General features: G+C 43.4%; 1 protein-coding gene and 1 long non-coding RNA gene across 7 annotated transcripts in view; one reads left to right on the top strand and one right to left on the bottom strand.

The window, feature by feature from the left end:
* The window catches only part of LOC121010138 (uncharacterized), a 66,302-nt gene extending 59,946 nt beyond the window's left edge, over positions 1-6,356 (bottom strand). For both annotated transcript variants that reach the window (XR_005781017.1, XR_005781019.1), the window contains exons 1-2: positions 6,128-6,356; positions 3,525-3,712 (exon numbers count right to left, since the gene is read on the bottom strand). This is a non-coding gene — a long non-coding RNA (uncharacterized LOC121010138). The remainder of the gene's footprint in view (positions 1-3,524; positions 3,713-6,127) is intronic.
* A 127-nt stretch (positions 6,357-6,483) lies between these two features.
* Positions 6,484-23,069, top strand: IL12B (interleukin 12B). Of its 5 annotated transcripts, XM_040443517.1 has the most exons (9): positions 6,496-6,600; positions 7,169-7,685; positions 12,026-12,113; positions 15,532-15,807; positions 16,310-16,427; positions 17,903-18,120; positions 19,763-19,920; positions 21,287-21,418; positions 21,940-23,069. In XM_040443517.1, exons 3-8 carry the CDS (start codon positions 12,026-12,028, stop codon positions 21,416-21,418), a joined length of 990 nt encoding a protein of 329 aa, XP_040299451.1. In that variant the 5' UTR covers positions 6,496-6,600; positions 7,169-7,685; the 3' UTR covers positions 21,940-23,069. The 5 variants fall into 5 exon arrangements, with proteins under 5 accessions (XP_040299418.1, XP_040299429.1, XP_040299451.1 ...); XM_040443484.1 differs by lacking the exon at positions 7,169-7,685 and having other exon boundaries at positions 6,484-6,600; XM_040443529.1 differs by lacking the exon at positions 6,496-6,600 and having other exon boundaries at positions 6,615-7,334.
* The last annotated feature ends 1,863 nt before the right edge of the window (positions 23,070-24,932 follow it).

Here is a 24,932-nt window from a genome sequence, read left to right as displayed (position 1 = left end):
ATAGCATGGTACCTGGCAGACAGAAGCATACTCAAAAATGTTAGCTTTTATTGTTTCTCATACAAACTCAACTCCTCATTCTCCAAGTCTCAGCTTAGACATCACCTCTCCTGGGAAGCCTTCTGTGACCACCACCCCAATGACGAGTATGTTTGTAAAGCACCCTACCCTGATCATCATCGTAAGATGTATCACACCCCAGTGTCATTGCCTCTTGGCTCTTTGGTTGCCCCCTAGGATGCGTGAGAGCATCACTGCAGGGGCAGCATTTCTACTACACTGCCATAGCATCTGGCATAAAGTAAGTGCTCAGTAACATGTAGTCCAATGAAAAGTAATTAAAGAAACAAACTACTAAAGACAAAATCATTATTAAAATTTTGCTATTGCATGACCTAATAATTGCTCCATCATAAGACCAGAAACTCGTCTGGCAATGAACCACATTCCTTTTTTATATTATTTAATTTTAATAAGAGTTACCATCTATTGACCCATCTTTTTTTCTTTTTTTAATTTTTTTAAACATTTATTAATTTTTGAGAGGCAGAGAGAGACAAGAGTGTGCGCAGGGCAGGGGCAGAGAGAGAGAAGGAGAGAGAGAGACACAGAATCCGAAGCAGGCTCCAGGCTCTGAAATGTCAGCACAGAGCCTAACGCAGGGCTCAAACCCACAAACGATGAGATCGTGACCCGAACTGACTGACGCTTAACTGTCGGACGCTTAACCGACTGAGCCACCCAGATGCCCCTGTTGATCCACCTTGTACATAGAATGTAATTTGATTTTTGTATCTACTCTCAGAGCTGTACACTATCAGAGGTCCCATCTTCCTCAGATGAGGACACTGAGGCTCAGAAAGTTGAAGTGATTTGTCCAAGGTCATCCATGTGGCAGAAGTGAGCAGAGACCAAAACTCAACACCGATCAACTCCAGGGTCTGTTTGCTGTGCTGCTTTTTGATAGAAGTGAGGATGCTGCTTTTCCCTTTTGCTAAATTTCTCTGGCCTCTCAAATACTCCAGAGTGGCATTTCATCATCATTGGTGCTTATGCCACATACACGGTAGTGCCCTAGGTGTAAATCAGTTTGGTGACTAACCGCCCGGTACCAAGCCACATATTTGTCTTGGCATTATTTAACTTTCACGCCTCATCGGGTCTCCCCAACCTGAGCAAATCCTGGAGGCGGCAGTGCCCACATCAAACCATTCTATCTCCCGTGGTCTAAAGGTTGTTACATATTCACGTAAAATGACTGGAAGGTCTTTACCAAATGTGACAGGTAAGTTTGAACAGCCTGCCTTGGATCTGTGGTATAAACAGTTTTCACACTGGGGAATCCAGGAGGCACCTACAGAAGACAGACATATCTAACAACCTTTGTACTATTTGATTTTTTTTTTTTAACCAGGGGCACGAGTTATTTTTTTAAAGTACCATCAAAAATAAATAAAGATAGATCAATAAATAGAAAGGATTTTTTAAAGCCAAAAATTGGAGAGAAAATGACAGGGCAGGAGACCAGGGTCAATAGCTGCCTTCCAGGGAAGGTTTCCAGAGCAAGATATAATAAAAAAAGCCCAGATGAATATAAACGCCTAATAAAGAGAGAAATTAACATAGGCTCAAATATGAGTCCTAGACCAACAGTCACAGTGGAAGATGCTCTAAAACTCAGGCCCTGATTTTTGGTCCAAGCTACTTCGTGTCTAGAGAATTCTATGCTCCCAGAAATTCTAGCAGTAGGAATATGCTTTATTGAACGATGATTTAACAATTTACCCTACAGATGCAGGGGTGGCCAGTTGATATGCAATAATTGTCTTTTGGTTTGAGTTGACGTGGAAAGACGCAGTAGATGGTAGCACTTCACCTCAGAAGTTTGCCCTCTCCACCTTGGTCCCACCTTGCTTGGTTCTACCTGTCTCAGGTGACAGTAATACCAGACCAACTGTTCCCGCAGCTTTCTAACATAAGCATTTAGATACCTCTGCAACCCTACAGCCCAGGACACACCCACTTCCGGCCTGCACACCCATTCCTTTCACTGGGATTAACATAAAATTGCACTTAGAAAGGAAGAGAAAAAGATTTCCATATGCAAATGAAGATATCAATGACAAAGTGGAACACTTGTATTACTGTGCAGTCCGTCCAGTCTAGCAGGCAGAGATGCCCACTTGGGCAACGGACTTCTGCAGTGACGGCATCCGACATCCACTGCCTTCAGAGCAGACCCAGATGGAAGGGTGACTGTAGAAATGTGACCAGACTCACTGTTGAAGGGAAGGAGGTAAGTGAAGACACCTCAGCCCTTTTAAAAAAGAAGCTGACTTTAGGGATCTCTTATAAAGCATTAAAACAAAAAACATATCTGAATGACACTTGAAAACTTGAATGAGATCACTTTGGACTGCCTTCTGCTTCCAGGAAACACCACACCCATGACACTGGGTCTCCACTGCCACCCATAAAGTCCAGCGCTTCAGCAGTGACACAGCAACTCTCATCCCAAGAGCACATTCAATTACATGACATAAATATGGACCATATCTAACCTAGCACTGTCCGGTTCTAGAAAGCAAATTCTTAACCACGACGTAGTCTGCCTTTTTTGCGTGCTTCATTCATGTCTTTTTTCAATGACATTTTTTCTGACTAGAGAAGTAATACATGTTCATTATAGGCATTTTGGAAAATTAAGGAAATCAAAAAGAAGACAAAAATCATCTATAATTATACCACTCAGATTATTCACTGTTAAGTTTTTGGCCATAGAACCTCCAGTCTTTTTTCTTAAAAGCACACATCACACAGGTATGCTGTTTCAAATGGGCACATGCACCTCAATATTTATAGCAGCACTATCAATAATAGCCAAAGTATGGAAAGGGCCCAAATGTCTATCGACAGATGAGTGGGTAAAGAAGATGTGGTATATATATACTATGGAACATTACTCGGCAATCAAAAAGAATGAAATCTTGCCATTTGCAACTAAGTGGATGGAACTAGATGGTATTATGCTAAGTGAAATCAGTCAGTCAGAGACAGACAAATATCATATGACTTCATTCATATGAGGACTTTAAGATACAAAACAGATGAACATAAGGGAAGGGAAGCAAAAATAATATGAAAACAGGGAGGGGGACAAAAACAGAATAGACTCTTAAATATGGAGAACAAACAAAGCGTTACTGGAGGGGGTGTGGGAGGGGGGATGGGCTAAATGGGTAAGGGGCACTAAGGAATCTACTCCTGAAGTCATTGTTGCACTATATGCTAACTTGGATGTACATTTTAAAAATAAATTTAAAAAAATAATAATTAAGATGAAAAAAAGGCACACATCCCCCATGCAAGTGGGAGCGACTTCCCATGCCCCTAAACTAGAAGTGTCCCCTCAAAGCAGCTAATCATTTGAGGGAATAACACTTGGTCTTGTGTGAAATTAATTGTCATATTTCTTTACTTCACTGACAGCCCTAACCACTTATATTTGACTCTCAGTCACCTACCTGGTTCCCACCCAGTTGGAGTATCCATTCCTCTGGGATCTTGAACCTCTCCACAGCTCAGGGCAAAACAGACTAGTGTAAAACCTGACTTTCATTGTGAGCCCATTCTCTTTCTCAATGATCAGTTTATAGGTGACCAGGAAGATGAGGAGAAGAATACGAGGACTTCCAGGACAAATTCTTTGCTCCTAAGAGAGACACACAAGGAAAAAACAGTCCTTTATTATCCTAGATGCTGTCCTGTGTGGATGAATGCCTAGAACCAGAGAGCTATTTTGGGAGGCTGAGAGAAGCTAGCTGGAGATTAAAGCTCAAAGCGCCCTAACTGATCCAGACAGAATATTCTAGGTGACCTCCAGCAAGATACAAGTAACCACTAGACACAAAACAGACTATTGTGAGAAAACAGCAATTTACAGAAGAATATGTATAGTATGACCCTATTTATATAGCCAGATAGATATAAATGCATAGAAAAAAGTCAGGAGTAGACTCTGGAGGAATATACATGAAAATGTTGGCAATGGTGACCTCTAACCACCATGTGAATCAGGGCTTCAACTTTTTATTCTGCATGTATTTGTAGTGTTTGAAGTTTCTACAGTAGCATGCCTGCATGTATTGCTTGTGTAATTTTTTTAGCATTTTAATTTTAAGGAGTATGCAAGGCTTCCCCTTTATTTGAAATTTGTATTAGAAAGCTCAGAGCATTCATCTTTTAAAAAAAAGTTTTGGGGCGCCTGGGTGGCTCAGTCAGTTGAACTTCCGACTTCGGTTCAGGTCATGATCTCATGGTTCATGGGTTCGAGCCCCGCATCAGGCTCTGTGCTGACAGCTCAGAGCCTGGAGCCTGCTTCAGATTCTGTGTCTCCCTTTTTCTCTGCCCCTCCCCTGCTCATGATCTGTCTCTCTCTCTCTCTCTCTCTCAAAAATAAATAAACATAAACAAAAGTTAAAAAAAAAAGTTTTGTGGTCAGAAAACTCTTCAAGTTATTTTCAGTTTCTAGGGGGATCCTCTCCTTCTTACAGCTCAGCCTGCCTGCTGTTTGCCTGCAGACTTTACTTTTCCACAGGAAGAATCTGAGGGAGATCATAGGCTGTGGTTCAGTTTACTTGGGGCAGAGTCTGGACTGTGATGTGGGGCAAGGTGATAAACATCTTCTATGAAATCAGGATGATGGGCATTTGGCTGACATTACCAGAGTGCCGTCCGGCCTTGTGAGTGTCCAGAGATAAGGAAGGCAAAAGATGTTATCTCTGGACAGTGGCGCACTGGGGTTATTCAGAGTGTCTCAAAGTGCAGGCCAAGATCCCCACAGCAGAGTCACCTGCAAGCTCATTAAAATGCAGATTCCTGAGCCCCACCTCAGATCTACTGATTAACAATCTCTGAAGGTAGCGCCTGAGAACCTGAATTCTTTATTATCTGCAGATAAAGTGTGAGAAGTACTTTCTTCATAGGCAAACTGGACTTGTCAAAATAGTCGGGCCTGTGGCAGAGATGGGGCAAGTGCAGGTTCTTCCTTCTCATCCTGGTTATCTGGATGCTCAGGGCCAAATGAGTGGCTAGCTGCAGCCACAGGGTTTCATGGCATGAGGGCTATTAAGAGCTCTATCTCAGGCTCCTCCCATTAATTCTGTCACTCATCTTCTAGCTTCAATGTCCCCTAGCAAGCTACCAAAAGTCTTCCTGGGACAGGCAGGATAGATAGATAGATAGATAGATAGATAGATAGATAGATAGACAGATAGATGATAGATAGATAGATAGATAGAGATAGATAGATAAATCAGCCACTTATTAAGCATTTAGCCAGGATGCTGTGCTAAGTGCATTGCATCTCACCTCATTTAACCTCACAACATACCTAAGATCGGGTACTATTATTAACCCCATTTTACAGATGTGAGAACTGAGGCTTAGAGAAGTTAAGTAATGTGCACAGCAGGTGCCGGAATTCAGGTCTACTTGTCCTTGGTGCAGGTGGTCCCACACACCTTTCACACAGGACTGGTCCTGGGGCTGCAATCTGAGCCGGGCCAGGGGTGGGGGGGAGCAAGGCTTACCTTGAACCTACTTTTGCAAAATTAGCACGCTATTTTTACTTAGATTTTATATTCAAATCAGTTTTTTTTTTAATTCTGAGGCTGCTTTTATGAACACATTGGTAAAATGGTTTTGTCTTACTTGTCTTATTTTATGTAAGTATGTACTTAAGGAAGGCCACAGAAGGGCTCCCCTGTGGTGATGCAGCCACTGTAAACAAGCTGGTGAAACTATTTCTGCCAACTTTATATTAAGTTTTCTGTTAAGTAATCCTTGATGACTTGTTGGGAGTAGTAAACACATTTTTACAGAAAGAAACCCCCCCATTGGTACATATTTTAATATATGTATGTGTGTGTGAGTGTACAGGTGCCTCATATAACAACAAAAATCAAACTGTGGAAAGGTCCCTTCCGCATCACCGTCCAGCTATATTCGTCAGAGATGCCCATGGTAACAAGCAGGAGAGCTCACGCGTGAGCACACACACACACACACACACACACACACACACACACACACACGGTATCATACAACCCAATACAATGCAACTTACTTTGTTCATATCTACATATGACTTGGGTACAGGACGTTTCGCTTTGTTGTTTAACTTGAGAAGAACTTCTGTTTCCCTTGAAGCCTAGAGGGCAGAGGAGGTGGGAGAAGGCACTCGGAGCTCGAAGTACTGTCTCCGCCCAAGCCAGAGCACCAGGTCGGATAAACAGTGGGACTGCCAGCTCAGCAGCCCCCGCCCTCCCCGGATGGGTCAAACGGAGGGAGGAAGTGTGCGGTTGGGAAGCTCCGCTGCTCTCGCCCGGTCTCCAGTTTTCCCCGCGCAGAAACTGCAAGGAAAGTTAGTATGGGAAGCTGCGTCCACCTGAAACCCTGCCGGGGCCCAGGAACTTCCCAGGCGGCGGGGACTGGGGACGGTGCTCCGAAATGGAGACCTCGCGGGTGAGAGCGAACTCTCGGGTCGCCGGCGCGGGACTGGCACGGCCTCACAGCAGCGCCCTCTCTCGGCGGCCCTGGGTACGGCCTGTATCTATCGGCGTGCATCTGTGGGCTTGTACTTGGTGTTGGTGTTCCAGCTAGTGTTTCTGTTGCTGCTCTTGTGCAGAATGGTTGTGGGTGTCTAACACCGTGTTCACCTTTCACTCCTCTTAACAATGTTAAATTCCTCTAGGAATTTCTAGCTAATTCTGCTAATTCTGTGCATCGGTATAGAGCTCCTAGGGCTCTATGGTTTTGTGTGCATAGGAGTGTGAGGTTATAGTCCGGTGTGTGCCTTGAGTGTGGCATAGGTTGTCTATATCCCTGACTGTGGATATTTCACTTTCTGTCCCCACCTGTCTGTGAGCAATTACCTATGAGCATGAGCTGTATCCCTCCACATTTGAGTCTTACTAGTAATACACATTTTTACCATCTTCCCATGGCTGTGCCTGTATAAATGTACAGGCGCGTGTGTGGTGCATGAAGCCACAATGGGTAGTAATGGGATGTTTCTGAAATCCAGATGTTGAAGGAATAATGTGGAAGAGGGGAACCTCAAATATACTAAGTCCTTTGCCCTTCATCTCATTCTCATTGACTTCAGAAGAACCATAGAGTTTGCTTTTGGACCCTCTGGCTTACAATTGCTTGATTCTGACCTGAACCTGGCCTCCTGTGTGAACTCTCCTTGGCCTTCCTTCTCCGGTCTGTGGAGGCTGCCTGCTGCAGGCAGGCTTTAAGCCCATTGACCCTGATGTCAACAGAAAGAAGTGAGCATCCATCTCCTTCCTTTTTCCCCACCCAAAAGTCACTTCCTCTTAGTTCATTACCTGGGATTTTGATGCTTGTGTTCCCTCAGCATTATTGATACACATGGGGAAAAAAAAAAAAAGGAACTTCTTGAAATTCCCCCAGAAGGTTTTGAGAGTTGTTTTCAGTGTTGCAACTTGAACAAGTCAGTTTCTAGTTTAAGTTTCCATCAGAAAGCTTGGTAGGAGTAGGGTATATAAGCCCCAGTAGTAACAACAGCAGCAACAGCAGCAGCAGCAGAAGAAGAAGAAGAAGAAGAAGAAGAGACTAGTTTCAGACCCAGAAAACTCTGCAGCCTGCCCAGAAGCAAGGTAAGCACTTCCTTGGCCCCTTCTAGCTTTCCACAGGCCCGCAGGCTGTCCGGGGTAGCACCATTTGAGTGGTACCCCTACCCCTGGCAAGCTACCAGGAGTGTGTGGATTTCTGGAGGCATTCCTGGTGACTTACCTGCCGGGACACTATGAAAAGTCAGTATTTTGGGGACTGATGTATCAGGTCTTAATTTTAAAAGTCAACTAATAATAATTGTACACGAGAGTCTACAAATGAATGCACATTTGATAGAAGGGCTTGTTTTGTCTTGTCTGAGAGTAGTGTGTACATAAAAGAGTGTTCCTCAATTTTAATGCCCACCAGTTAAATTGTATCGAGTGGTGCCTCTGTTCGGACTGTAAACTTTTTTAAAGCTGTTCGTTCATTAAGCCATAATGAATTCAATAAACAATTGAATTCATACTTACACCTCATAATTGAAAGTTGCAGAGCAAACTTTGTGTTGGGCTTAATAGATAGTTGGAACAGTCAAGCAGACTGGAGTCCGGGTTATCCAGATTTTTTTGGATTAACTTCGAAGCTACTTTAAAAATGAAAAGCAGCCGCATTGTTTAAAAGTATTTGCCAAAGGGTTTTAAAATCTGTGAGGAGGAAAACAAAAGATTATACTCTATTAGTGTCTTATGGTTGCCCAGGTAAATCGTGTGCAACAGTTTTTCAGGTTAAAAAAAATAACGATCAGGTTAAAATATCATTTTAACCAAGAGATTACCAAACCCCCGCTGATGGCCCACTTCCGTCAGATAAGGAACTTCAAGATATTGGAAAGAATTTGGACAACCTCTTGGGGTTCCTTTTACTGGGATCTGAAAACTGATGATTTCTGTACATTTATTCATTTTCCTCTAGCAATTCATAAGATCCAGGCCAGAGTGTTTATGCTAGACTCTGGAGGTATAGTGTGGAGTCAGAAAGACATGATCCCTGCCCTCAGAGAGCTCAGTGTGGCAGAGGAGACAAACATCGACAACTGTATTACCGCAATCACAGGAAAAAGTGCTATGAGTGGGATTCAGGGAGAGCAAACAGCCAGGAGTCCTGACTTCCTTGGGGCACCCTGCTGGATACCTTCATGAATTATTTCATTAACTCCTTACCACAATAGGATGTCCATTTTACAGGTTGAATGTGAGACTTAAATAAGTCAAGTGACTTTCCTAGAGTCACACAGCTAATAAGTGGCAGGGCTGGGATGCCAATGCAGGTCTGCCTGTCTCTAGAATTGGGGGTGCTACCCATGCTTTGTGTGATTTTGCCTTTTTATTTTTAAATAATAATTCTTTTTATTTTTTATTTTTTTTAATGTTTCTTTTTGAGAGAGAGAGAGAGCATGACAGAACGCTAGCAGCAGAGGGGCAGAGAGAGAGACACACAGAGTCCCAAGCAGGCTCCAGGCTCTGAGCTGTCAGCACAGAGCCTGACGTGGGCTCAAACTCACAAACCATGAGATCATGACCTAAGCCAAAGTCAGACGCTTAACCGACTGAGCCACCCAGGCACCCAATAATAATTCTTTCTAAATTAAAAGGTAACAAAATAAAGCTTGCAAACGAGATGCCCACCCAAGTGTCCTGGGCATGCCCATGTTGGCACCAGCTTTAGGGAGCATAACCATACCACAGGACCTGGGGTCCCTGTGTTCCTTACACAAAGATTTCAAGAATTTAGAAAACCTACAAAATTACATGGAAAAAAATGTTTAATCCTCAAGACTCTCAAATGTAACATGCCAAGGAAATGTGGGCTGTGGAATATAGCTCTCTGATATCAGCTGATCTGGAGAACAACAGGGCAAATACATGCTGCCCCCTTTTTGGATTTCCCTGGGTTGGATTAAGAGAGTGACCCACCACCACTTCCCCCGGGGGGGCGCCCGCGCACCCCCGCACCCCATCCAGCCAGTGTTCCATGGTTTAAAATGTAGGTGATACTAAAATGCAAGTTGTTTCTTAGAATCATCACCAAGGCTCCCTTGATCGTGAAGTGCAGTTCACCTGAAATTCTCAAACACATCTAAGGCCCCAAGAGGAAGTGCCAGGCATATAGCCAAAGGGAAAATCCCAGCATTAAGATAGTGCAAAAGAATCACCAGGAGATGCCAGGAATCTCTGTTATTTCCCTGCCCAGAGTGCCGGCATCTGGGCTTTACAGGCCTATGTAATTACAATACCTCTAGGGCATTTCCCTACAACCAGCAGGAAGGTTTTGTCCGCTGTTGTATACAAAACAGACATATCGCATTTTTCCTTTATCTCTTCACCTAAGTACAAGCTAACATGTTATTGGCTGCCTTCTATAATATGATATGTCATCTCATTGCATTCTGTCAACAACCCTCTGAAATGGGTATAATGTCCATTTTATAGACGAGGAGACTGAGGCTCAGAGATAATTTGGGCAACATCACACAACTATAAGTGGAGGAAGCAGAATTCAAGCCCGTCTGCTGGACTCCAAGCCTGTGAATGTACTAACTGATACCCTGTGGCAACTAGTACATTGTTACAGTCATAACTTGGACATGATTAATGGGCATGTCTGTGAAAGCTCCATGCTGCAGTGACAAAGTGCTGACAGTACAGGAAGGCCTGACTTCTAGTCCCATATCTGCCACTCTCAACCTTTGTAATCTGATTGAATAAAGCACATGGCAAGGTTCTCCTAGGATTAGCAGCAATTGTAACAAAGCTGTGATTTGTCAATATTCAGTCACCCCAGCCAAAAGATGTTCATTTTTAAGGTATCTGGCTGAAAATTTTTTAATGTTTTATTTATTTTTGAGAGAGAGAGAGAGAGCACAAGCAGGGGAAAGGCAGAGAGAGGGAGACACAGAATCTGAAGCAGGCTCCAGGCTCTGAGCTGTCAGCACAGAGCCTGATAAAAGGCTGGAACCCATGAACCATGAGATCATGACCTGAGCCAAAGTCGGACGCTTAACCGACTGAGCCACCCAGGTGCCCCCTGACCAAAAATATTGGGTCTTATTATTTGTATGATTTATTCAGTGGTTTCTGAAAACATGTTCCTACAGAACATTGGTGCTCTCTGAGATGGATGGAGGTGTTTCAGAATGAAATTCAATAATCACCATCTCTACCTAATTCAGAAGTAGGGTACAATCTTCACGTCCTGAAGATTTGCATAAACCCTGGATCCCAATCTAGATTGAGTTTTACTCTAAGATGGTAGCTGATACTTAGCACAAAATTATACATTTCACTTTTCAGAGTGGATATATCAACATTTCATGGCCTTCTTCCAAAGAACATCTTGGTTTTCAGAGCTGTGGACGCTAAACATGGGTTAACCCAGTAGTTCTCAAAGTGTGATCCCTGGACCAGCAACATCAGCTGCACCAGGAAACTTTTAAGAAATGCAGATTCTGAGGTCCCTCTCCTCCTTCCATCCCCCTTCACCCCTACCTGCTGAATCAGACACTCTGTAGGTGGAACTCAGCCATCTGTGTTTTAGCAAGGCTTCCAGGTTACTCTGATGTGTGCTCAAGTCTGAGAATCACTTGTTTCATTATGTGAGAGGAAGTAACCTTTGAGTTTGGAGCAGTTACAATCTAAACGAGGAGAGAAACTAAACCTGGCTGCCAGGTGGCTGCCATAACTTGGATCATAAATATTTGTTGAATGACAGTATTTGCTCCTAGAAGACAGGACCCAGGCCCAAAATCCTTTTTTTTTTTTTTTTCTCTCCTAACCACTCTATCTCTATGCCCTTTACATAGTAAGTACATAGTAAGTAAATAACGGTTGAATGTTGATCCAGACAAGTCATGTTCCTTCTCTGCACCTTAGGTTTCTCAGCTTAAAAATGAGAAGATTCTGGGACGCCTGGGTGGCTCAGTTGGTTGGGCGGCCGACTTCAGCTCAGGTCACGATCTCGTGGTCTGTGGGTTCGAGCCCCACGTTGGGCTCTGTGCTGGCAGCTCAGAGCCTCCAATTCTGTGTCTCCCCCTCTCTCTGCCCCTCCGCTGCTTCCTCTCTGTCTCTGTCTCTCTCTCTCTCAAATAATAAATATTTAAAAAAAAAAAAAAAGAGTATTCTATCAGATGGCTGGCCTCAGTTCTCCTTCAGCTCCAGATAGTCTGTGGTTCTCTCTTTGGAGATGTTCTTACTCAGAGACTGGCACAGGGTTCCTGCAATTCGCGTGGTATGAATCTGACGAGACAAATCAAGATTAAAACCAAGGTACATTGAATGAATATGGTTTCCAAAATGACTGAGTAACTGCTGACATTGTCTCTTCTCTTTTCCCTCCTCTTCTCTCTCTTTCTCCTTCTTCTCCTCTGTTTCTCCGCCTCCTGCAGATGCATCCTCAGCAGCTGGTCATCGCCTGGTTTTCCCTGGTTTTGCTGGCACCTCCCCTCATGGCCATATGGGAACTGGAGAAAAACGGTAACCAGCCTCTCCTTCTCTGGGGAGACCCTGAATTCCAAGCCAGGACTGTCAGGCAGGCGGTGTGGGGACCTCAGACTAGAAGGGGAAACCAAGCCTTGGGGCCTCCTAGTGAGTGCCATCCCTGGGAATGTGTGGGGCCGTCTGTCCTTCCTTCACCTTTGAGGGTGTCTGTGTTGTTTGGCCTTCACATTAAATGCCACAGTAGGAGCTTTGTGTGGACTCTGATGGGAAAAGATATATGGATTTTGCCAGTATTACTAAAAACTGGCTGTATCGTTCAATTAAAATTCCAAAGTGAAGGATTTGAAAAGTATAAGAACTCTGTTCTCTCATCCCCGCTCCATCACACAATATCACCCCCTCTGCTGGCACCAAGAGTACTAACCTCTGACTATGCACTTGACTAGACTCACATTGACTTGGGCTCAAAGGCTGATTCTGCCACTTATCAGGTAGGTGACCTTGAGCTGGGTCACCTCCAAGCCTGAGTTTCCTCGACTGTGACCTGGGGATCACAAAGAGTTGTCTACTATGCAGATGATTAAATGTGTCAGTGAATTCAGGGAACAGCACAACAGATGTCCAGTGACAGTCAATGTTAGCTGCTATTGTTTTGGTTGTTTAAAGTGATGGCAATGATGATTCAAAAGAACCTGTGTATAATCCCAATGACCAATAAAAATTACTAGAATAATAGAATAGGTGTTAGTGAAATTCACTATATCCTTTTATTATCTCACACAAAGTAATGTATTAACTGATTGTTAGTTGTTCCTGAAAGACCTCAAATGTTTCTCGTTTAATTCTCACAACATCCATATAAAATAGGGACTGTCTGTACCCCATTTTAGAGATGTTGAAAATAGAGGCTACAGAGATTAAGCAACTTCCCCAATTTCACATACTTGGTAAGGATAGTACAGGGACTTGATTCCAATTCTGTCTCACTTCAAAGCCTGTGCATTTAAGTATTTGAAGAAGGTCTTACAAGAAGGACATAGAGCAATGGTTTCCTATGTGCTTGGAGAATAGGAGGAAATAGGCATAAGTTACAAGTGAAGACATTTCTGCTGATGACCAGAAATAATCTTTCGATAGTCAGGAAAGTACCACACTGGAAAATGGGTACCCGAAAGGAATGTGGGACTATTCTTCTATTCTTAATCTTTTTGGGAAGACAAGAATTCAGTCATCTCCTCTCCGCCTGAGGAGGGTTTGAGTTTTAGACCCTGCCTTGAAGAAAGGCAAAAGCCTGAGCTAGATGATTATGTCAGATTCCTATCAATCCTCGTATAGTTAGTGAGCTCAGGAAACTTGGCCCTCACGTAGTAAACCCTTAAGTTACTTCTAATTTGGTAAACCACAGAAATTCCAGGAAGTCCATGTGAGAAACAGAGGGCATAGGACTTTGGAGACCAGATGAGATGATAAAGCCAGGCACAAGGTTCCAGATGCTCTTCATCAGGCTCCCCTTTGTGGTTGTTTTCCCCTGTTCTTGGGTAAGGGTCTTCTAGGCCTTCTGAGTTTTAGCTGTGACAGAAAAATAGCCTTGCTGTGGTTCAATTTCCAGCAGAACAAAGAAAAACTAGAGAAAGCCGAAGGTGAGACACGGTTTTATTTCAGCGTAGGTAATCATTTCCAAAGAGTTGGGTCCCAAATACCGTTTACCTCTTGTTTTGTTACCGATTCAGTAGTTAAAAATCCCTCGGATCTAAAGTGAGAACTTTATATCCCACAATGCTTTACATTTGGACGCCAACCATAAAAGTCACCATTTATAGAGCATTTAAGGGCACTACGTTAAGCTGTTGTATGAATTGGCTTATATAATCCATGTCTCAACCTGCTGGAGCAAGCACTAATATTTTGCTCATTTTAAAAACGATGACACCCAAGCTTAGAGTAATTGAATGTCTCGCCTGAGGCCACAGGCAAGTATAAGATACAGAGCTGAATCTAAACTCAGACCTATGTGACTCCAAAATCCAGGCTCTTCACCTGTGTGGCTCTCCAATTAGAGAGGGCATCAAAATCATAGGGAGAGCATAACAGACCACCAGGCCCATCCCAAAGTGGCTGGTTTGGTAACTCTGAATTTGGATATCTATCAGTTTCCTCGGTGCTGCTGCTGATAATGGTGGCTGAATGATCAGGTTTGGGGAACCAGTGCATTGAATGATTCTAGTTAATGAATAAGTGATGCATGAGTGAATGAATGAAGCTGTGATGTGGCACACTCATTGAAATACTCTAGTAAGCCATTCCTCAGGTGTGAGTTTGGATACTCGTATTTGAGATCCAGTGCAAAGTCAACGAGATAGAAGGCCTGAGCTACAGCTCTTGTGTTCCTACTTGATGTAACCTTGCTTGGCCTGTTGGTTTCGGTATGAAATGGGAAGACCAGGATCTACTGAACTGCTTCATAAGGGTGTAAAATTGTTTTTAAAAGTGGAATGAAAATCTCTGTTGGTGAGTTTTGCACAGTAGGGACTAAATCCTTAAATGCCCTTGGAAAATTGTAGGACAGTTTCTCTGTGCAGTCATCTGACCCTTTGATCTCTGAATAACAATAACAAACACTGAGTTTACTGTGGTAGGCACAGTGCTAAGTGCTTTATATGTTTGTTTTTTATTTAATCCTCATAGCCAAACCTACGACATAGATGTTATTATTGTCATTTCACTGTTGAGGAAACTGAGGCTCATGGTGATTAAGTACCTCATTCCAAATCCCTTAGCCAATTCGTGGGGACAGGATTTCAGTGCTGGTCAGTCTTTCTTGACATTTCTGTGCCCTGCCTTATTCCCTATGAAACCAAAGTTGTGCTGGAAGGTTCTTATCTCCACCAGGTCTTTGGTAAAGAGTTTTGTGCTCTTTGCATTTTTGGTGTATCAAGGCCTTCTCCATCTGCCAGCTAATCAGAAGTTAATTATTGAAGACAGCCCGTCAGTTAATGAGTGGATGGCAGCTGTAAAACTCTTTGCTTGTCTTAGGGCGCCTGGGTGGCTCAGTTGGTTAAGGGTCCGACTCATGATTTCAGTTCAGGTCATGATTTCACAGTTGGTGAGTTCGAGCCCCGCATTGGGCTCTGCACTGGCAGGCTTAGGATTCAATCTCTGTCTCTCTCTGTCTCTCTCTGTCCCTCCCCCATTCATTCTCTCTCTCTCTCTCTCTCTCTCTCTCTCTCTCTCTCTCTCAAAATAAATAAAAATTAAACAAACAAACTACTCTTTGTTGTCTCTTCACGACCTGGAGCCCAAGTAGGGCCCAGTGACCTGAGATCATCTCAGCAAGTATTTGCTGTTACAAGCAAGGCTGTGCTTTTCTGCAGTGCAAATGCACAGGTGGTTCATAAAACCCAGTCCCAAGTTCACGTTGTTCACAGTCCTGTTCTCCACTCCCTGTGCTCTCCAGTTTATGTTGTAGAGTTGGACTGGCACCCTGATGCCCCCGGAGAAATGGTGGTCCTCACCTGCAATACTCCTGAAGAAGATGACATCACCTGGACCTCTGACCAGAGCAGTGAAGTCCTAGGCTCTGGTAAAACTCTGACCATCCAAGTCAAAGAATTTGCAGATGCTGGCCAGTATACCTGTCATAAAGGAGGCGAGGTTCTGAGCCATTCGTTCCTCCTGATACACAAAAAGGAAGATGGAATTTGGTCCACTGATATCTTAAGGGAACAGAAAGGTAATCCCATTCCCTCATATGGTGTTTTCTCTTTTGCCCCATAAAAAATTAAAAAAAAAAATTTAATGTAAATCCCTTGCTGAAACCACCCAGCACCTGTTTTTCTTTGCTTTCTTAGACACTTTGAGTAATCAACCATCCAAATCTCATGTTCAGAGATTTTCGTGGTGAATCTGGTTGGTTTTCCTGAAGTTCTTTTTAAATGGTTAATGGAAATTAACCAATGTGTATAGTTCATAACTCAGCTCTGGGATGGCAGCCTTGCCAAATTTAATCCCTCCCTCTGATATATCAGGTGCAAAGTATACTCTGCAGAATCAGCATCCTACTGACACATTCCCAGTCCTCGCTGAACTGCCTGTCAGGGAAGCACATCATTTTCCAAGGAAATAAATGGAAGATCTTCATTCCTGTACCACTTGGTGGCCTGTGGTTCATCACAATTAAGATCTACCTGAAAGAAAACTTCTAAATATTGAATTTTTGTTCTTTTCAAATCCAGAATCCAAAAATAAGATCTTTCTAAAATGTGAGGCAAAGAATTATTCTGGACGTTTCACCTGCTGGTGGCTGACGGCAATCAGTACCGATTTGAAATTCACTGTCAAAAGCAGCAGAGGGTAAGTGAAACCACTCTGATCTCTTAGCATTTTGTGACAACTATTTCATTAAGAAAATAAGGGCAACCTAGCAATGGCCTATCAGTTAATGATAAGTGAGAAAACACAGTCAAACCTGTATTTTTTTTCAACACCCCCTCTTGCCTAAATTGGGAAAAGAACATGGAGATTTAAGCTAATCACCTGAACAAATGTGTAGGTTAGAACAGGACATTATTGGGGCCTGAGAATAGCCTCTGCTGTGTTTGAACCCACTCATCCAGATTGCCTGGCAATGCTTCATTAAGGCTCACGGCACCATGGAGAGGCATAAAAGGGGAAATCGAAGCTACAAATAACTTGCCAAAATTGCACCCTGAGATGGAAAGAGAAACAAAAGCTCTCGGACACAGATCTTGAAAGCCCTGAAGCCGACTCCAAAACTCTGAGGCCTCCAGAAATTTTCTCAGGGCCATTTCAACTCCTTTTCCCTCTGCTGATGTCACTAATCTGAAGTTCGTTGTTTGTCCAATACACTTGGACTTCCCCTAAGAAACCAGTTTCCATGGATACCGAACCTATGTTAGCCGGTCTGTGTGACTTCCCTCACTCACCATCTAGGTTCCTGAACAAGGCAAGGTAACAGAGCAAACCCCAGGTGATTAACTGAGCAAATTAACCTCTGGAGTCTTCCTTTTCCATCTTTAAGATGAAAATCCATACTAAAAGGATGCTTATACAAGGGCACAGAGACATGGAAGCCAGTGTTCATTGTAATGTTTTTGGTAATCAGCAGGGGAAAAGCTAAATAAAGTGTGGTACATTATCCCCCAGCTTAACGTGCATTCATCAGAATGGATAACCCAATCTGTGTGGTCTGTCATGGAGCGCTCTCCATATGTTCCGAGGGGGAAGAGATGGTTACAAACCACATATATATATATGTATAATAGGATCCTATTTAATGGAAAATAAAAGCATTGTCTGTGTATATAGACAAAATATGTGTGAATGTATATATATACATGTGGATATATGATTGGTCTGAATATTCATAGACTAAGGTCTGGAGGGACACAACAAGCTATGAATAGTATTTCTATTTGGGGAGTGAGATTAGGGTTGAAAGAGGCACACACATTTCATTTATACACATTTTTATTTTTTTAATTTTTTATCATTAGCATGTGTTGATTGTGTAATTAGAATGAGAAAAACGAATTTAAAATTCTAATAAGGAGATTTAACCCAGGGCTCTGGATCTAGAAATTTCTGGATTCGTTTAGGCCAGAGGCATGTAAATGCAGAGCTGTCTCTAAATATTTGTACCACCTCTTGAAGCAAAGCTTGTTCTCATGGGGAGGGCAGATTCTTACCCCCTTAGGAGAAATCAAACCAGTTGGAGAAATTGTGTCCTCAAACAGCTGCCTGGCTCCAGCCCCTAGAAACTCATCCACAATTGTGTGACACAGGGTAATGTCTGTCTTTGACTTCAGCTCCTCTGACCCCCAAGGGGTGACTTGTGGAGCAGCGACACTCTCAGCAGAGAAGGTCAGAGTGGACAACAAGGATTATAAGAAGTACACAGTGGAGTGTCAGGAGGGCAGTGCCTGCCCGGCTGCCGAGGAGAGCCTACCCATTGAAGTCGTGGTGGACGCTATTCACAAGCTCAAGTACGAAAACTACACCAGCAGCTTCTTCATCAGGGACATCAGTGAGTTTGCTTGATTATACGTACTTACTAAGGATAAATGCCATTTGTCACATGTGCACAATGCCCCATGCACTGAGGTAAGGGGTTTACATGCATTATCTCTTTTATTCTAACCCCCCCCCAAAGCGTACAATGTAGATACTATTGTCTGCATTTTAAGGAAGAGAAAATTGAGTCTTACACAGGTTAAATAAGTTGCCCCAGATCTCACAGATAACAATTCAGACCCAGTCCCGCCCCACTAGAAAAAAGTAGGCTCTTGGGGCACCTGGGTGGCTCAGTCAGTTAAGCAACCGACTATTGATTTCGGCTCAGGTCATGATCTCACAGTTCATGAGTTCGAGCCCTGCATCTGGCTCCCTGCTGACAGTGTGGAGCCTGCTTGGGATTCTCTCTCTCCTTTCTCTCTCCTCTCTCTCTCTCTCTCTCTCTCTCACACACACACACACACACACACACACAAAATAAATAAATATACATTTAAAAAGGAAAGAATAAGTAGACTCTTGGCTATACTTGTATTCTGCTATTCTGCTGTCCAGGAAGCTTCCACAGGGAACCTAGGAGGAGCCCCTCAAGCATACCATACCATACCAGGCTTCCATACTAATTGTGGTTATTCCCAACCAATCTTTCTCCAGCATTGGAAAAGAGTCTTCTTTATTGGAATATAAGACCCTCCGAAATGGACATCGATTTTTTTTAATTTGCAGATGGAGATTTTGCCATTTTTCATTTCCTTTGCCATTTATCCACTGAATTTTCATCATGAAGTAAAATGTATAAAACCACAGAACTCACTCTAGCTTTTGTGGAGAGACTGCCCTTGGCGGGTAGGGAAAGGTTTGCATTTACATAGGATGGCCAGGGAAGGTCTCTCAGAGGTGACATTTAGCTGAGTTCTACAGGAAAAAAGAAAAATGTCAGTTATGTTAATAATAGAAGAATATTTGAAAAGCATCTACCAGGAACCATGGTCTTTGGGATTTGGACACCCCATAGAATGTCTCCTCTGCCCTTGTCTAGACAAGGGTCTAGAGTCTTCCGTGATACTCGCTACTGTATCCTCTGTGCACAGTCTAGTTAGTGACTGGCACGTGACGGGTGCTCAGTCATCATTTATTGAATGAATGAATGAGCATAGAGACAATTTGATAACTGCTGCAAGACGAGTCAGTGCCAGCAGCCATGAAAAGACAACAGAAAGAGCACTAAGTGGAAATTCTCTCATCTCATCCCCAGCAAGGGGCTCCACTCAGCTCCAAGTTCAGTGCAAAGAGGCATATTGACCACAGAGAGGGTGGTCCTTCACCACGTAGCCCAGATATGAGTCTTGTCTCTACAAAATTTCTTCTGAGCACTATGCAGAGGTGGTTCCACTGCTATGGCTCATCTGATTGTGCAGTGGTGAGGATTCTGAGCCTCTCTAGGGGTCAGCCACAGAGGCTGTGGCCGCCTTCCACAGGCACCAGCAGCAGGGGTGCCTCATGTCTGCCAACAGGTGCCCAGAGAAGTGAAGTAACTACCTATGGACTCACAACTGGTCAAAGGTGAAAGTCGGTTCAGAAGCCAAACACCATACACCATACACCAAAGAGCCCCATTAGGAAAATAAAGGGTGTTTCTTGGGATTCTTCCACAGTCAAACCGGACCCGCCCAAGAACCTGCAACTGAAGCCATTAAAAAATTCTCGGCATGTGGAAGTGAGCTGGGAATACCCTGACACCTGGAGCACCCCACATTCCTACTTCTCCTTAACATTTGGCGTACAGGTCCAGGGCAAGAACAACAGAGAAAAGGTAAGATGTGATCCAGGCTCCATGTACTCAGTTTTATGCACATCCAGGGGATGAGGATACCAGTAACTAACGTTTATCTAGCACTTTCTAAGTGCCTGAGACTGCGCTGAGGGTTTCACATGCATATCTCACTGAATCCTTAAGGTAACCCTGCAAAGCCAGGCAGTATTATCACCACTTCACTCGTGGAGTCATGGAAGCTCAGAGAGGTTAAATGACTTGCTCAAAGTTACTCAGCTAGGAAAGAGGAAGGATCAGAACCACGGGATTCAGTCTAGGGGACGCAAATGGCCTGCACCGAACCACGCTACTATTGCCTCCAGTATGGTTCGTCATTAATTCTTGCACTCAGAATTGATCCCCATATAGGAAATCTGGGCTCAAGGCGCCTAAAATTATTGCTTGAATTTAGCAAGTGTAGTGAATGATACAACATTCATGCTATGTCTCACCCAAAATGGATAATTCCCAGCTGTTCCACAGATGGTGAAATTATCTTATTGAACAGAATGTTAGTGTTCACACAGGCTATGACAATGGCTTTCAAACTTCTTGCCTTGGCCTCATAATTCCCAGGTCCAAGATGCACTTTTATAAAGCCCAACACTGCTTCGACCCCGGTTTTAGAAATCACTGGATAAAGGCCTTATTCAGGATAGTATTTAGCATTTAGAAGGAATTCAGTCATTCAGTCACTCCCTGAGCATTATGTTTTGTAGGAGGGAAGGGCTATTCTGGTGAATTTTACCTAAATATTATTTAAAAACTTCATATGTATCTTCCCGACATAAGATTTATATCATTAATAGATAATATCTACTGAATACTTTCTACCTGATGAAAGACTTCACTAAGAGTTTTACATGATGATTACCTTTAACTTTTACACGTCTTGAGGTAGGAATGATTATTATCCCTCTTTTATAAATGACGAAACTCAGACACAGAGCCTAAAGCATTTTCCTGTGATTACACAAATAAAAGTAAACAATGCCTGGATTTCAGCACGTTTTTTGATAAAAGGATCAGGATATACTATTTAGGAATATCCAGGGGGCAGCTATAGCAAATCTGCCCTAGTCCCACCATCGCCCAGTACAGACTGAGTGTGCATTGGGCCTTCAGGCAAGGTAGCTGTGCTAGAAAGATGTGAGCTGGACGGAACCATTCCTCCCTCTGGGCTGAGGTAGAAAATGTGTTTAGAGCTTCTATCAGTAGGTGGCGCAAGTTCTATACAACTCCACTGTTTATTGCAACTGTGGAGCCCTTAAACCCAGGTGTACTTGTTTTGAGAGACCAAGCATTGCAAAAATAGGCCCAGCCCATCTTGTGACTGCATTGCCAAAGACATCCCTCTGCTTTGCAGAAAGATAGACTCTCCGTGGACAAGACCTCAGCCAAGGTCGTGTGCCACAAGGATGCCAAGATCCGCGTGCAAGCCAGAGACCGCTACTATAGCTCATCCTGGAGCAACTGGGCATCCGTGTCCTGCAGTTAGGTGAGCAGGCCCACAAAGCCCAGCCCGTACCTGAACACTCAGTGGACCCAGGTGCAGGGCTTCGGTGGGGAGCAGTGCAGGAGAAGAAAGGGGAGACAGGGTGTCCGGCACATAGTCACTAGAGTCAGAAACATACATTTGTTCATTAACAGATATTTATTTGATGCCCATACTGTTCCAGGCACTGTGCTGGGTACAGAGATACTGCAGTAAAGAAAACATACATAGGTCCTGTTGCTCTAAGGGTCAGAGCAAAAATGGCTTGCAAGCTGTTTTCAGGACTTAGAACCTTCTCCTAGGCACCCTGGGGGCTTGCAAGCTCTTTTCAGGACTTAGAACCTTCTCCTAGGCATCCTGGGGGGACACTGAAAGCAGCCATATCCTAGACCACATACGGGCAGGCTGGGCCCTTCTAACATGGAATCCCTAAAACCTCATTGCCCCAATAATATGTTGTGCGAAATAAGAAGGGTTTGCTGCCACATTTCTAATTCACATAGACTGTTGGCATTCTTTTTCAGGTTCCAATCCCAGGATGAAACCTTGGAGGAAAAGTGGAAGATATTATGCAGAAGTTTTTAAAGAGACAATGGAATAGGCCCCAAAAGTTATTTTCTACCTAATTTGCTTTTTGCAAAGGATCATTATAATGTTTTTGTAGTAGTTTTACATTGAAATGCCAAATGCCCACTGAAGCAATTAGCTACTTTATTTATAGATTTTCTAGCTAGCAGGTTGCCACCGACCTTAATGCTATTTAAATATTTAAGTAATTTATGTATTTATTAATTTATTGTTATTGAACACTTCTGTGTCAAGATGTATTGTATGTTTCATACTCTCAGGACCTGATCTGTAAGGAATAGGCCCTATTATGCAAAATGTGAATTTATGTGTTATTTATACTGACAACTTTTCAAACAAGACTACAAGTGCATCAGTTTTATGACAACCAGTGAGAACACAGTATTCTGATGCCAGCACCAATAATATGTTTGTGATGGATGGGAACACAGAAACAGTTAAACAGAAGCACGGAGACATGAATCCATTTGAAAAGGTTCTGGTGACCGAGATGTTAGTTCCTGTGTCCGTGAAGATTTCCTTGAGGTGGTGTTGCTAAAGCAATTCAGGACCACCTGCACTTCTAAGCAAGTTCGGTTGTTTTATTTTTGTTGTTGGTGGTGGGTTTTTTTGGGGGGGGAGGCGGTTGGATGCCTGAATTTAGAAAGGACTAAAAAAATAACTGAAATTGAAATTCAGCTTCAGCTACCCTGGCAGTCCCCACCTCCATCTATCTGTAAGACATCGGAGAGTGACCCAGAGACATTGGAAGTGTCTGGAAAGTAAAAAGGTCTTAGGATCCAAGAGGGAGAACAAGTATAGTACGGCCAAGCAAACAAAATTGTCAAAATTGCCAGCTGCTTTTTAATAGCCATGCAAGAAAACACAGAGTTGCAAAGAAAACAATCAAGAATTGCTTACTCATCAGCATGAGTGAACCTGACTGGTGGATATGACCGGACAGTGCCAATCACTAAGGTGCTACTTTTAAGTAATGAATGTGCTTTCTGTAAAGTGATTTCATTTGTTTTCTGTTTACTTATTTCTGACAGTGAACTAATAAAAATATAATTCTTCTTTGCAATAATATTTTGGGCTTTCTCAGCTGACTCAAGTATCCTGTTCCCGCATTTACCAGGATTGCATTACTTTTCCCCTGCCATTTAAGAATTGCCCTTCTTTGAAGCAATTTCACTTCCAGTTTTGCAGAGTTGCCCTTTCCCTTTATAGGACTCCCAAAGTCAGTGTCTTGCTGAGCTCAGGGAATGTCCCTGCGGTCTGACCACGGGGAACTCTGCAAGGGCACTGAACTGCATTATGCCCTCTTCAGGGGTTGGATGTTCTTGCTTCTTTCGCCTTCTATCCCGGAATCAACTCTACTTGCTCCCAAACTGTCATGAAATAAAGCACCAACCTGGTAGAGTCATGAGCATCCCAGCCCATAGGTCCAGACCCGGTGTTTGCAGAGGATTTGTCACATGTCTGGATGTGTGCTAAAACCTTGGGTTGAGGAGATCCAGGCAACCTTGGGTTGCCTTCCCCAAACAGTGCCCATTCCTGGCACAGCTTAGAAGGCAGCGATGAAAAGTTAACTTCAATAGCACTAAATGCTAAAATGTTCAGTATATATGGTGCCCTGGGGTAAGAACAAAGGAGAAGAATCAGTGTAACCTAGAGTCACCCAGGAAGGCTCAATAGAGAAGGGGAAGTCAAAGAAAGGGCAGAGCCTACCAGTTTCTCTTTGGTGCCTCCCATGGAAAGAGCAAGTGGTGGGATCAGAGAGAAGGAGTACAGTCTCTACTACCTTCAATAGCCAAATGTACATATCTGGGCTTCCTTGCAATGGCAAGGTAATTATAATAGGGATGCTTTAAGTGTCCTTATTTTAAGTGTCTCCTGGAGCACTTATTCTACTCTGCTTCTGACCTGGAGGAATGGTGGAAAGATTCTATCATTCTCAGCCAACATTTGAAACCTATCATCTTGAATTACGAGCGCATACTGGATAGCACGTGGTTGGTTAATAACTATTTGTCCTCCTACAGGGTCTTTCATCTAGAGATACCAAAACACTTAATGGGCATTTAATGAACAACACTAACCAAGAAAACATAATTAATCATACTTATATGTACAGACACCAGGAGACCTTTCCCAAAACTTCCGGCCAGCCTGGGGCAGAGCTCAGATGTTCCCTCTCCCAGCATGCCCAGTGCTTTCCTGACATGACCTCTTAGCATCCAATTAAGTTGAATTTCAATGAAGAGTTTTTATATTGGAAGGACATTCTCCAGGACAATCCTTTTTTATGGGGAATCTAGCCGCTACAAACATATCAAATGTTCTACCTAAAGAGCTCAGGACCGGGAACCAGGAGACTGGGCCCTGGGCCTGGTCAGCCCTGCTACATGACCATGTGACCTTCAGCAGAACACTGGACACAACCTGCTGCTTGTCCCATCAGTAGTCACTCTCAACTTCTTTCCCTCCCAGTGACCTTCCTGAGCTCTAAGATTGGGAAGCTAAGAGCCCCAAAGATTGGGACACTTTTCTAGTCACCCTGGCTGCCCAGCAAAGCCATGAGACCTTGTTCCAGCTCATGAGATATGAGAAAATTCTGCCTGTGTTCTCCTGAGAAAAGAGAACCATAGCCAATCACTCTTGCCCTCCTTCCTCTCTTGAGCAGATGGCATTTAAGAAGTTTCAGAGAATGGGGCACCTGGGTGGCTCAGTTAGTTGAGCATCTGACTTTGGCTCGGATCATGATCTCATGGCTCATGAGTTCAGGCCCACGTCTGGAGCCTGCTTCAGATTCTGTCTCGTCTCTCTGTCCCTCCGCCACTCGCGCTCTGTGTGAGTGTAAATCACTCTCTCTCTCAAATGTAAATCAACATTTAAAAAAAAAATTTTTTTTAAAGAAGTCTCAGAGAAAACCCTGCAACCAGAATGG

Source organism: Herpailurus yagouaroundi, unplaced genomic scaffold (assembly GCF_014898765.1).
Source record: "Herpailurus yagouaroundi ecotype Mexico unplaced genomic scaffold, PumYag 29, whole genome shotgun sequence".
Taxonomy (NCBI): domain Eukaryota; kingdom Metazoa; phylum Chordata; class Mammalia; order Carnivora; family Felidae; genus Herpailurus; species Herpailurus yagouaroundi.
This window is presented reverse-complemented; position numbering and strand designations above follow the sequence as displayed.